The sequence below is a fragment of the Antedon bifida genome, chromosome 9 (genome assembly GCF_963402885.1).
Source record: "Antedon bifida chromosome 9, ecAntBifi1.1, whole genome shotgun sequence".
Taxonomy (NCBI): Eukaryota; Metazoa; Echinodermata; class Crinoidea; order Comatulida; family Antedonidae; genus Antedon; species Antedon bifida.
Window position 1 is genome coordinate 3,691,527 of NC_136234.1, and position 13,741 is coordinate 3,705,267.

The 13,741-nt window shown below is 32.9% G+C and overlaps 3 protein-coding genes across 3 annotated transcripts; 1 reads left to right on the plus strand and 2 right to left on the minus strand.

Annotated features, from left to right (window-relative positions):
* Window positions 1–445: 445 nt before the first annotated feature.
* Window positions 446–4,681, minus strand: LOC144852558 (DNA repair protein RAD51 homolog A-like). Its single transcript, XM_078710449.1, has 10 exons — window positions 4,638–4,681; window positions 4,274–4,467; window positions 3,760–3,897; window positions 3,269–3,386; window positions 2,891–2,982; window positions 2,640–2,734; window positions 2,362–2,475; window positions 1,625–1,754; window positions 1,061–1,182; window positions 446–731 (listed from the first exon to the last, which is right to left on the minus strand). Exons 2-10 carry the CDS (start codon window positions 4,346–4,348, stop codon window positions 608–610), a joined length of 1,008 nt encoding a protein of 335 aa, XP_078566575.1. The 5' UTR covers window positions 4,349–4,467; window positions 4,638–4,681; the 3' UTR covers window positions 446–607.
* A 355-nt stretch (window positions 4,682–5,036) lies between these two features.
* Window positions 5,037–6,276, plus strand: LOC144852564 (N-acylneuraminate-9-phosphatase-like). The gene is made up of 2 exons (XM_078710458.1): window positions 5,037–5,202; window positions 5,507–6,276. Exons 1-2 carry the CDS (start codon window positions 5,113–5,115, stop codon window positions 6,137–6,139), a joined length of 723 nt encoding a protein of 240 aa, XP_078566584.1. The 5' UTR covers window positions 5,037–5,112; the 3' UTR covers window positions 6,140–6,276.
* Window positions 6,245–13,595, minus strand: LOC144852538 (dipeptidyl peptidase 3-like). The gene is made up of 17 exons (XM_078710414.1): window positions 13,495–13,595; window positions 12,995–13,364; window positions 12,596–12,685; window positions 12,060–12,197; window positions 11,369–11,443; window positions 11,151–11,244; window positions 10,639–10,751; window positions 10,405–10,535; window positions 10,121–10,179; window positions 9,634–9,828; window positions 9,291–9,397; window positions 9,010–9,162; window positions 8,654–8,778; window positions 8,208–8,328; window positions 7,776–7,955; window positions 7,278–7,443; window positions 6,245–6,723 (listed from the first exon to the last, which is right to left on the minus strand). Exons 2-17 carry the CDS (start codon window positions 13,256–13,258, stop codon window positions 6,593–6,595), a joined length of 2,142 nt encoding a protein of 713 aa, XP_078566540.1. The 5' UTR covers window positions 13,259–13,364; window positions 13,495–13,595; the 3' UTR covers window positions 6,245–6,592.
* Window positions 13,596–13,741: the final 146 nt, after the last annotated feature.

Sequence of the window (13,741 nt, forward strand, 5' to 3'; positions counted from 1 at the left end):
AAAAAAATAAAAATGTTCACAGTAACTTAATAATTTCGTTATTAAATTTTAACAAAAGCCTTTAAACAATTGGATTGTTTTGATATTAAATTCGATAGTTAAAGCCTTGTGAACGTTATATAGTTTTATAACAAAGTATTCAACTCTATACTCTGCATAGGCATAGTTGGACACAAAGATGGCCGGTAATGTACCACAGGACTTTCTAAAATCGGTGAACGCAATTGTCGTAGTCGATTGGGACTATTGCCTTTGAGTACAGTTTTTCCGTTGAGTACTTATTTAATGGAGTATTTTGAGCATGGAGATCGTTCTTAACGAAAAAGCTTGCGTTGTCAACGTTTTCTATTCGAATGACGTTGTGTTGAGCACAAATTTGCAGTTCGAATACAAAATTACTCAACGAATCTTTGACAACGAAAGTTCCCATTCGAATACGACAATTCATAACTAATAATGATAAGTCATAACTCTTTCAATAGATGGCTCTGTCGTGGATATAAGTCTACCGCCCTTATTTCTTCAATACAGGTTGGTCTACTGCCCTCAATTCACATATAAGTATTTACTATCAATTAAAGAAAATGATGAAATCACTAGTTTATATTTAGTCTTTTGGATCACCAACACCATCTTTCAAAATAGCAAACATTGCCTCAGATTCTGGTAAGCAGGGTGAATCGTAGATTTTACAGATTCGTGTCTCTCCTCGCCCTTTTCGCAAATATAACCTATAAAAAAGATAAAACTTGTTATTAATCATCAGAAAATCACAAAGATCATTAGAAATGTTTTTCCATTTAAAAAAGTAAATATTAAGGATAAATTTAAACTAAATCTTGAAAGATGTATTTTTGAAACATAAAGATGAATAAAATCAAACTTTGAATAGGCCATACTGTATTTTGTTATAAAGTTATCAACTTTTGTCGAAAAATAATAATAATGTATTCAATAATAAAAAGGGCAAAACAGTTACATTATAAACCAGAAGACCAGTGTTGACATCCAATGGGATGCTTGGAGTGTATGATGATGTAATAGAATTGCAAACACTCACCTAGTAGTAGAGGCATGTGCCATAATGTTGCCTCCTATTGGTTTCTTAGGATCCGCTGTAAACATCGCAGCGCCGTCCACCTGTGCCACGACTTGGTTGGTTATCACAATGGCCACGCCATACTGAAAAGAATTGATTTGAGATTAATTAATCATTATACTGACAGTTAATTGATGTTAATTACAGATGACTCTCCCAATACCCTACTCTCTGAAAACCGAAAAGTCTCCCAAAATGTAATTCTTGAGATCTGAAAGGTCTCAAATTCATTTACCATTCCAGACTATATTAAGAATATAAATAATTATATTAATACTGGCAAGTACCTATAGCCGTATTAACCCCTTAATAGCGAACCAGTCAAAGAATATTGCACGCAGAATGTTTCAGAAATATACTCAATTCAAAACAATTAATTTAACAGACAAAAAAAAAAATAGACATATTTTGGCAAGACCAAAGGTGTCTGGTATTGGGAGAGTTGACTGTATATTAATTGATCAATTAGTGTAATGACATCTTTAATTTGTACAACATTTATCTAAATATAAATTTTATTTTTACCTCATCAGCAAGTCTGAGCAGTGTCCTAAGAAAACGAGCTAAATGCATCTGTCTGGCCGACAACTCACCACGCCCACTATAGTCTGTCCGGTACAAAGCAGTAGCACTGTCCACTATCAACAATGCATACCTGTCACAGAAGAAATCAGAAGTGATTAATATAAAATACAACCATTTGCAACCAATTGAAATAAGAAAATGTTTATTGACTACTAAAATAAAGCTCTGTCTACGTTTAATCAAACTTTATGTGACATTATGTGTATAAAGTACAAATTACGTCAGAGTTAGGGCAAACATTTGACCAATTAGAAAATGCATATTATATAACACTCAATTAAAATCTTGTTTTGATTGGACAATATAGGGTCACATAACAGATATAAAATATATAATCATTCATAAATATTTATTTTTATTATATATGTTGTGAAGTATTTTGTCATTGTTTATTCGAGTGATTAGATTTAAATAAATTTTACTAGGAGACTGTAGATTTAAAAAGTATTTTACTTGATGCATGTTATTTTGAAAGATGTTAATAAATTGAATGAAGAGTTTTAATGTAATACTACTACCACTATGTTCACTAAAGCTCTGTCTACACTTTATGTGACAAAAAATGTGATGTGCCCATATATGGCCATGATGATGTCATATCACTACCATATTTGGACACATCACACTTTTTTTGTCAAACTAGTTTGATAGTGTAGACAAAGCTTAAGTGTATGTACCTGGATTCTGACATCATGGCTGCCGCTTGCATCAACAACTGAGTCTGGTGATCACTGTTATAAGCTCTGGCATAGGCTACATTATCTAATACATCACTACCATTCAGGTTATACCTAAACAAATCAAAAGTTGTAAGATTATTTTTAAATAGTTACGACATGTGGCTGTCATTGTTGGTGTAGATTAACTGTATAATTTACACTTAAAAATATTGTAAAATGTGATTAGGTGGTGGGAACACAGATTGATTAATGAATTAAAATTGACTTCTATTTACCTCTCTGCCACTGCCAATAATCGTTCCGGTCTAAACGTACCCTCTGTATCAATATAAAGACATTTACCTTCTCCACCACCATTATCAATTGGTAACTGAAAACCAAAAAAAAAAGTTCAGTCCAGTCTCTTAGAGGTCGATTTGAAACACAATATTGTAATCACTTATAAAACAATTACCTTCACTTCACCATACGAAATCCAAAACAAAAAAAAATATTATTTCAAATGAAAAAAATAAAATCAACATACCTGGCAGGTAACAGCCATTGTATGACATATCTGTGTTTTTCCTGTCCTAAATTCACCAAAGATTTCTGTTATTGAACCAGTTTCAATTCCACCTTAACATGAAAAAAAGATATTCAATGTTTTATGTACTATGTACACTGTTGCAGTGTAAAGTGGTTGACCATTTAAAAAATGAATCCATAAAGCAGAAAAACAATCAGTATCTGGAATATGTGTTTGTTTCAATCTAATTAGAAATCAGATTGCACAATCTATTATTTATACTCATAAGTGAGCTTTTGTCATGTAAAACCCACTAAAATGTTTGTCTGAATATGAAATTATATGTATGCTTTGTGACAATCCACATCTTCATGAATAAAATTAATTTATTTTTACCTTGTAATAGTTTATCTAATTCTTTTGATCCTGTAGTAACTTGAATGATTTCTGATCTTTGTTGGTGGAATTGTGTTGCTGTTGTGAAGCCCATTGGTACTAGCTTCATTGCTTCATTCTACAAACATGACAAGGTTAAAATAGCATATTATGGATGTCCTAAATCACTGACGTACGGTCAACATTTTTACATTCTTGCAGTATAAACACAATATCACTAGAGTGTCAGGCAATGGCGGACTCAGGATTTTGAAATAGGGGTGTGGCCTAAAAATGGTGCCCTTCCTCTCCATGCTTATGCTATGTCTACACTATCAAACCTTATGTGACAAAAAAATGTGATGTGCCCATAAATGGACACAATGACTTTTTTTGGGTCAAACTAGTTTGATAGTGTAGACAGAGCTTTAGATCTGCCATAGCCTATGCAGGTAGAATAACAAGAAATTGCTTTTAAAGCAAGAAATAGACATTCAATCCTTTGAATGCACCTTGATTTTATCTGCCTTTGCATCGCTGATTCCCTTTATATTACAGAGCTCTTTTTTGGTAGCATATGCGACTGCTTCTACAGTGTGATAACCATGTTCTTCCAGTTTCTTGACATCATTACTGCTAATACCATTGGCCTGAAATTAGAAGAAAAAATTAATTGTAGAAATTAATATAAAAAGCTTTTTTTTAAATAAATTTTTAAAAATAAATTTAGTGTATTATTTTTCTTTATTCAATAATACTGTATGCATGAATTATATTATTTATTATTACCAATAATATTAGTATTAGCCACGGCGTATTTATTAGTACTGTTTCATTCATAATCATAGATGCTCATTTTTAAATCGGCAAGTATTAGCCTAGCCTAGTATTAACTCCTTCAGGCTTAAATAGACAAACCAGTCTAGATAGTATAAGAATACTGTTGCACATATATTTCAATTTTCATGTTCTTTTTTGAATAAAATAAAACTTCTTGCTTGAATAATTTTTTTTTAAAATATCTACCTCCAATTTTCCAATAGCAAGTGGACCAAAATCCTCCTGCATTTCTTCATGTTGCTGTTCTAATTGCATTGCCATACTGAATGTAGTCCTCTTTAAAAACAAAATATAGGCTAGGCCAGGCTTACTAGATAGCTGGTTATCAGCTGGCCAACCACCCAGAAGAACAGTGACAGGAGAGTTTATTCAGCCTCAGGCTGAGCAAAAAACACACAAATGAATGTCAGAAGAAATTAACTGCATTTAATAAAGCAATTACTGTTAAAACTGTTTATACATATGTATATTTTATTTATTAATATTTTGATGTCTTTAAATATTCGAAAACATGTATAAATTAAAGAAAATACAACAATTTAATACATACATTTTAGCTTCAATTTGTTCGACGTCGAAAATTACGTAGACTTTATTATTCTTTCGGACGAGCGCGCCACTTCAATGGCCGATTCCATTTGTTGTACTATTCCTAATGTTGTTTGCTTAACAGAAAGTAAACTACTATTAAAGTTAAAGCAAATTTAGAATAACCAGTAATAAAAATATTGGTTTTATATATTGTGTTGTACGTTTGTTTGAATATTATCTTTATAATAAGTAATAAATAAAATCAAGTCACTACTGTTATACCCTACAGAAATTATGGACGCGTTAATTTCACCTTTATAAAACATGGAAAATACGCGGATCAGGTCGAACCACCAGCTTACTACGAATATAATTTCGAATTTTACTTTATGTAAACATTGGCTCATTTAGATTTACAGAGTGTGATACGTGGTTGTGAGATTGTCATTATTTTTTTCATGTTTATGATTGCCTAAATATTTTGAATATTTAAAATGAATAACTTTCAAGTTAAAGCTATATTATTAGATTTAGATAACACCCTGGTTGACACAAAAGGAGCAGACACTAAAGCATATTCTAAGGTAAATAGTTGGTGGTACTGTAACTGGCTGGTTGGATACCTATCTATTTTTATTACTGAACTACTAAATCTATACTGATCATCACAAGACTGGTGTTGTGGGTTGTTCCGACCTACTGAATTAAAACGCCTCCTGTATCCTGTAATTAATAGAAGTAACCTGTAATGTATATTAGGCAAAACTATTAATTCCCTGTAATAATATAAATGTGTGTATTTATAATTTTACATACATACATACATAGGCCTATTATTTTTAACCTGTCTGTAATAATACAATATATCTTATTTGTTTTTTATTCCAGGTTGAAAACTATATTTGCACCAACTATCAACATTTTAATTCAAAAGAAGCAATTTTGGCTTTTCAGAAGTTACTTAAGGAAAAGGAAATTGACCCTGATGGTATAAAAACACCAGATGAGTGGCGAACCGGTTTATGGCAGACAGCTCTTGGCAGTGATGCCAGTCTAGCATTAGCGTCTGAAGTCTATCAACTGTGGAAGGACACAAGAATCGAGGGAATCTTTTTTACAGAAGAAGTCAAATCTCTTTTGAGAGCGTTACGATTGAAATATAAACTATTACTATTAACAAACGGTGATTCTGGAATTCAGCGATCTAAGATAAAGCAATGCAATGCCACAGACTATTTTGATGGCATTGTGATCAGCGGTGATGAACCACATGCAAAGCCTCATATTTCCATCTTTGAAAAGTCATTTAAGATGTTGTCCGTCGCCTCTACCGAGTGTATAATGGTTGGAGATAGTCTAGCTACTGACATTCAAGGTGGAATCAATTCAGATTGTCTTGCAACTGTATGGATAAACCCAGGTGGTCGTCCACCTGTGTCTGCCGCTCCAAAGCCTCATTACACTATTTCAAGTGTACTAGAATTAACCCATGTATTGGACAAAATTGCAAACAAAAGTTAACTAATAATACAGTATAGGTGTTTTCTCGGTGTGGTTGTCTTAATTATGCTATTAAGTATAATAAAATGTTGAAGATCTTAGTTTACAAAATCAAACACAATAAAATCAAGAAATTACAGAAATCATTTTATTAAACCATACAGAGTGTTAATAAATAGTCTGGGTAAATAGTATTTAATAGCTCAAATCAATCATATGGAAAACTCCATTTAATGCTTAAGTATGCCCCAATAAAAATTGGTAGAGAAACACATATTCAGAAAAGAATTGACATTTTTACACACAAAAAAATATATGTGTGTATTGAGACATTTTAGACAATATCTACTGTATGTACTATCATACAGTACTTCTTTTACTGTAATGTTTATGTAATCTAAGTACCTTTTGTATTAATGTAGGTTTAGGAATTGACATTAATGTCATGACAAGAGCACTTTAAGTGGGCTCCATTTAGAAATGTTGTTTGTCCTTTTGCCAGAGGTCATAGACGTTGCTTTCATACGCCTCACTGAATCGGTCAATAAAAGATTCCACAATTCCTGCAGCTGTAGCTTCATATTCGCAGAGCTCCACTGAACCACCTAAAAAAGATTATGTTTACAAATAATATTATTGATTAAATTTAAATTATTAAAGATATTAAATGTATTTTGTTAATTCTGACTCTACATTATTGTTTCATTGTAGGGTATTACTACACAGTGTTTAGATAATCCATTTCCAATTGGGACATATGGGCACAGTAAGGCTTATCATAAATAACGTGAGCGATGCAAGATGGGACGGAATTGGGAGCAATAGCACCACCACCAGTATATAAAGTTTTCATTATACTGGTGGTGTTATTGCTCCAAATTCATTCCCATCATGCATCGCTCACGCTATTTGCGATAAACCCTATTCTTGTTGTTTCTGAACATTTTAGCTGGTAGGGTTGTTAGCCCAGCACAGTAGGATTACCAACAGAGGCTGAGATGAGACTACCCACAGTGCTCTACGACAAAATGATGGCATATTGTAGCTTCAACATTTTTTTCCCACTAATTTATAATTTGCCAAAGCACCGAAACCTTCATCGTTTTTATGCTATGGAAGTTTCTACACAGTCCTGACATTAAAATTTAAACTACTGTACCTTCACTCAATTTTGTGTTTACTTGCACAAACATCCTACGAGGCTGTTTTTGTAGCATCACCACTTCTCTTAAGTTAAGAAACTTTTCAGGTGTGTCGTCGTTCACAGTGGAGTACTGTCCATAGTACGCTTTGGCTCCAACAAAGTCCCCGGTTGATTTGTACACCTGATATTATAAAAAAATGAAATTATGATCTACACTATGTATAAGCATATGTTTTGTTTTAGGATGACTAAAGCTCTGTCTACACTATCAAAATAGTTTGACAAAAAAACTGTGATGTGTCCAAAAATGGTAGTGATATGACATCACATACAGTGTGATAGCTTAGCAAAATTAACTAGTATTTTGATGTGATAGAATTGGGCTCTTCAAAGGTGCATTAGTGACACCCTAGAGGTCATCACATGATATTAGGATTGAGCTCAAACATCACAAAAGGTCATAAATATCCCATATGACAAAATAGCCCATGTGACAAAAATTACCATATTTACCTGTAAATTCCTGAGGAATGTTCCAATTGCTTCCTTGCCAACCGTTTCTATCTTGCTGCGATCTAATGTTATGATTGCATTTGGTTGCCCATCCTCATCGGTAGTCCTGGTGATAGTCACTAGCCCCTGCCCAGCTTCTAGTAGTACGCGTAGAATCACATGTCTGGCTTGCATATGGGCCTAGGAGAACAGAAGTAAAGAGTAATTTTCTAGTTAATCTTTTGAGGGCAGATATCTTATTTGGAACAGTGAAAGATGGGAAAAATATCTATAATCAAATTAGGCCTATACAGTATATATGCTTTTATTTTTCTGTATATGTTATAATTTGTCTTTACTACTTTTAAACCTTGTAACTGGACCATTTTGAAAAGCAATACCATGTTACCAAATGCAATCCAGTCAAAAGAAAGAATAAATAAATAAACAAACCTGTCTCCATGTTTCGGTTTCTGGCGTGTAGAATTCCAATCCCAACAGTCCAGCTCGTACCATATTTAACCAGTTGATATACAGGATGTTATCAGCTCCTTCACCCTCATGTCCAAATATCCTTCAAGAAAAGAGAATTCAATACTTAATTCGGGAATAGCAATTAGTAGATTTTTTTATAGATTTAATACAGCTATTACAGAAAAAATTAACACAATGTACACAGGATCGATCTAGACAGAAACTTGTAAACCACTGGATCTGGCCCACTTCCTATAATAATCCTCCAAAATGCCAATGGCCACTACAAACGACTTCAGATGGTGTTCCGGGATATTCCTGGCTACAAGTATGGATTTTCCTCCATGCTACTAGGGCCTTTCTATTGTGTCTCATTGAAATTAATATAAGCGTTTGTAATGTCAATTTGTTGACAATGTACTAACTTGAGAATATCTCTATTAAGACACAAGTACAAGCCAACACATTCAGCCCTGCATTCCTCATAAGTGGAGGCCATTGTGGAGAACTTGGTATCCCATGTTTCACCTTCAAGGTACCACGTGGAAATCTGTAATCAACAAAAAGGCATCACTAAATAAATTAACATTCAACGATTTCACAAGGCTCATTAATTCAATATATTCAAGCAAAAAGATGTAGATTTTTATACCAACAATTAACTAATGTAAAACTAACAGCCTGCAATCAGGGAGTTGTAAAATAAGATGTTTTACAACTCCTTGCTGCAATGTCCATTAATTACACCAGACAGAACTGTGAGAAAGAAGAATGTAAATACCTTTTCTCCAGTTATCAGATTCTTGACCTCTGGGTCAAAGTTGAAAGAGCCATCTTTATTTTTGATAAACAGCTTTCCACTGCCATGCCCAAGCAGTTCATGTAGACCAACCTGAACTTCAAAGGCTGATGCCTTGAGACTAGAAAACAGTTTCTAGAGATTTTAAAGAGAAAATAGGTTTTAGTGATTTGAAAGCAATTGGGGAAACGCTGGATAGGATAGGATATTATGAATAACTTTTAAATTGAAAAAATTCTGAATAGGAACATGTATATTATTACCTTGTCTTCTTCAGTGAGAAAAGTAATTTTATCCCCTTTGCTATGCGCTGACAGTACATTGCCAAGTGATACATTTTTAAAACCATCGTCCTGTCTGATGTCATCATCTTAAAAAAATATGAGGACTAACAAATCAAAAATAGACAGACAAAAACAAATTTTTAAAACTATATGTGACAAAAAATGTGATGTGCCCATATACAGTACATGGACATGATGATATCATATCATATTTAGGAATATCACTACCATATTTGGTCACATCACACTTTTTTTGTCAAACTAGTTTGATAGTGTAGACAGAACATTTATTTTTCAATTTCAAGCTAGGTTAATTACTTACAATTAGGAATGTTGATTCCTGCAGGAATACCACTGGAAGCAAACGACAATACATCCAAGGAGGTGAAGTCCGGCTTCAAGAAATGGTCCTTCTCGTAATCTGCAGTCCATGGTAGCAGCGACAGTAAGGTTTCTGATTGGTCAACCAAAGTGGAGAACTTGGCGCTCATTGCCTTGTTGACTATTGAAACAAAGCCTTTGAAAATAGAAATTGTGAAAAATAATTTCAAAATATTTTGTATTAAGCTCTGCCTACACTATCAAACTTTATGTGTCAAAAAATTTGGATATGATGGGTGTCATATCACTACCATATTATTTGACCATATCACTACCATATTATTTGACCATATCACTACCATATATGGACACATCACATTTTTTTGTCAAGTTTGATAGTGTAGACAAGTCTTTAGAGGTAAACTCATGAAGATTGGTTTAAAACAGAGCGTAAAATAAAATTGTTAAATTAAAAATAAATGGTTTACCTTCCCATTCTCCCCTCACTCCATATGGATCACGGTAGCTTTCTATAAAACCAATATAGCTGAAAGAAAGCACACAATTAAGAGACTCTGCATACAAGCCTAAATCATATCAGTTTGCATCTAGTCAAAATAATCAAAGCTCAAAATTGTTTTGTTACTACTGTAGATGAAAAAAATATGCAATTTTAATGTTTCTACATATTCAATAGACTGCTCTTTGGGTTTGATAAGGTGGGGATGGGGGTCACAATTGATGTTGAACAATAATTGAATTAAAGAATTACTTTTCTACAATTGGTCCTTTGTCTTTGATCCAGTTTCTGGAGCCTTCCTTGTGAGCGTCTATTGATCCTGTGGTGAAACTCTCTATATACCCATCAATCATTTTACTCTGATTCTCATTGGCCGCAAATTCCTTGAAACAAAATTAGATAATAATAATAATCAAAATAAATTTGGTCTCAAATAACATAAAAAGAAATCATGGTTATAATTTATAATAATATAAAAAGTCTTACTTTTGCTTTATTCAGATTTTCTGCGACCTTTGACATCAGGTATCCATAATCACCTTGCGTTACTTTGAAGTTAATGCCATCGAATTCAAAGTCACCAAATGGTGCTCCATCACCTGGAAAAGAAGAAAAAAACGAATCACAGTTTATTAAACACTAATCAAGATACCAAGTTTAATGATATTGATATTAGTAAAACCTCTATTAAGGGGACACATTGTGTCTAAACGTTTAATAGGTGTCCCATTAATAGGTGTTAGTTGTAGTATTACAACATATATTTTCCCCGTTTAATAGAGGTGTCCTCTTAATAGGGGTTAGTTGTAGTATTACAACATATATTTCCCCTTATTCATGTCATTTAAAAAGAGGGGTTCAACTGTAGTTATATCAGTGGTTTATGGATTCCAATAAGTTTAGTTACAAAGGAAATAATAAATCTCAAATATTAAAAACATTCTGTCAGTGAAATAATGTAGGCTATGATGGGATGCTTCTCATATTATATTACATACCTGAACTATCTGATGCTGCCAGTCTAACTTCATACATAGGTTTCTCATCATCTCCAATTGTTTTAAACAAACGTGTGTTGTAAGGACTAATTTTCTATTTAAAAAATTGAAAAGCATTTTTAGTATTAAAATGTATTTAGCAATTGTATTTAAGTATGCAAGTACTGTAGTAGTAAGTCATAATTTCATAGTGTATTGTAATAATTTTTGTTGTAAACCTTTTCATTCAAGAATTTCTGAGCCAATTCAGCATCCTCCAATGTACAGTTGCCAGAAAAGTATGTTGAGATGCCCTATGAGATGATAAAAACTTAATAAAACATTTGTTATATCATTTGTAGTCTGGTAAAAAGCTTGAGTTTTTTATACAGTATATAAAATGTTCAAAAGCAAATATGATTCAGCTTTTACATGAATAGGATATAGAGTATCACAAAGTACTATTATGTTATGATTATGACCTCTTAAAAGGGGTCATCATAAGAAATGGTTTAAGCCAATCACAACAAGGTATTTACAACAAAGGGTAAAATAACCATTGTTGATTTTAGAAGCCGCAATTCCAATAAATGTTATACTATGGGGTATAATATAAGTAAGGACCAAAATGTGTTGGTTGGTTGGCCTGTATTTAGCTTACTTTGGGAGTATGTTTATTACACTATACATGTGAACTCATACTGTACTTGCATCAGTATTACATTGAACAACAATATCATAGATTTATTCTCCGGTCAAAAACGTCCACTTTTTAAAGTTTTGTGCAATATTGTATGTGTACTCTGTATATGAATTTTTGTTTTATAGTTTATATTAATCTGCTTTTATCGTACTAATATTTGCCAATCTTTAAGAAGAATTTCCATTGATATTTTATTATGGTAATGGACAAATAAAGCACTACAGTACCTTATCTCCTAGTCCCATCTGCTTTTGCACAGGCTCTAATGAGTACATATTATCACCACAAGCATTCCAGATTTTCTCGATAGTTGTAGCATCATTTCCGTAAGCAGCGCTCGCCCATACAATCTTCTTGAAGCTTTCCTTTAAATGAAGATTTAATTATTAATTTTAAGTACAATGTCTTCCATTAAGAACCTCCTACCTTCCTCCTCGATAGAGATATTGAGAACTAAATTAACACAACTGTACAGCATGCTATATAAATAATATAATGGTTGTCAATTTAGCAGAATAGATATATAATACAGTGTTATCCAAATATACAGTACAGTATGTTTAATATACTACAGTATACGTCAGTACTGTACATTTTACTACTAAATAAATGATGGCCAGTATTCTAAGGCTTTAAAGATTAGAACAATTTGATAAAATCATTATTTAAAATATTCAGGTTTATATTTTGTCAAATTGCTATATTTTTTTGCGTTCTTGTATTTTCTGAATTATAAGTAGGATAGTTTGACAAAATGTTTTACCTTTGGTAGATTAGGTACAAACTTTGTGTCACCAAATGACTTGTAGTTGCCAAGGTTTGAGTAGAAGGCTGCAGCATATGTCATAAATGCCTGAAACAAAACAATTTTAAAATTCAGTTAATTAAAATATAGTGGGTCAGATTTACATTTTATAAACTCCCCAAGTTCCATTTAATCCACTGGCAATAAGATTAAGTTGATCAATTGATCAAGTATGTTAACCATGTTATTAACCCAGGACTCGCCAAAAATAAAAATTTGATGGATCGATTTGACTGTCACGATTTTGAAAATCGAGTCGTTGGTTAACGGCATCTATCAAAGACATTAGAGGTGTTGGATGTGTCCTTTTAAATAACGTTATAATTATGTAATACATTATCGTTTGTCGGTTCGTACCTCCCAATCTTCTGGACAGATTTTCTTAGCAGCTTCCCCAAATTCCTTTACTGGTTGTGCTCTAAACAACTTCTGAAGCAGATAGAATATGATAGGAGACTCTGGAGAACACTGAAGAAGGCATATCAACCCACCACTCCATGATGCTCTTGAAAGAAAATGCGCATACTTCTTCTCCTTGTCGTTGAGCCCATTCCATGCCGATTTACAATCAAGATTCACTATGGGGGCAGAGTTTGGGATAAGGAACTGTGAATCAGTCATTTTGAGTTTCCGAACTGCACTATACTGCTGCTGCTGCTGTTGGTTTGGTAGCAGTAATGATTGATAGTTGATACCTTCGATCAAATTGTTCTGAGACTGTAGCCACCTGTTAACAAATATTATGCAAATTAGTTAGTTAGCTTATCTATGATGGTTGTATATTTGGCCTAAAATAAAGATAATCTAAAACTCATTAACTGAAGAAACACAGTATAGAGGTTTAACTACTACTATACTTGTATTTGTAGGCATTAATTCTTGCTAGATCTGGCTTGAAATGACAGAGAAGCAGTATTCCAACCAAACAAAACCACTACAACTCTTTCTTTCTCTAAACTTTATGCTTGAATGATTTTGCAATATCACATGGACGCTTGTTAATTCAGATCCAATAAGAACACCATTAGTAGTGTTATTTAGTATACAAAACTCTCAAGAGATACGATGTATGATTAACTGAACTTTGACATTGTACATAATAGA

Coding starts and splice junctions, on each gene's coding strand:
- LOC144852558 (XM_078710449.1), bottom strand. CDS start 4,348: ATGGCAATGCAATTAGAACAGCAACATGAAGAAATGCAGGAGGATTTT. Junction 2,983..3,268: donor ATTAGATAAACTATTACAAG/GTAAAAATAAAT, acceptor TTTCATGTTAAG/GTGGAATTGAAACTGGTTCA. Junction 2,735..2,890: donor CAATGGCTGTTACCTGCCAG/GTATGTTGATTT, acceptor TTTGGTTTTCAG/TTACCAATTGATAATGGTGG.
- LOC144852564 (XM_078710458.1), top strand. CDS start 5,113: ATGAATAACTTTCAAGTTAAAGCTATATTATTAGATTTAGATAACACC. Junction 5,203..5,506: donor ACACTAAAGCATATTCTAAG/GTAAATAGTTGG, acceptor TTTTTATTCCAG/GTTGAAAACTATATTTGCAC.
- LOC144852538 (XM_078710414.1), bottom strand. CDS start 13,258: ATGACTGATTCACAGTTCCTTATCCCAAACTCTGCCCCCATAGTGAAT. Junction 8,329..8,653: donor CTTAATAGAGATATTCTCAA/GTTAGTACATTG, acceptor CTTTTCTTGAAG/GATATTTGGACATGAGGGTG. Junction 6,724..7,277: donor AAACACAAAATTGAGTGAAG/GTACAGTAGTTT, acceptor AATCTTTTTTAG/GTGGTTCAGTGGAGCTCTGC.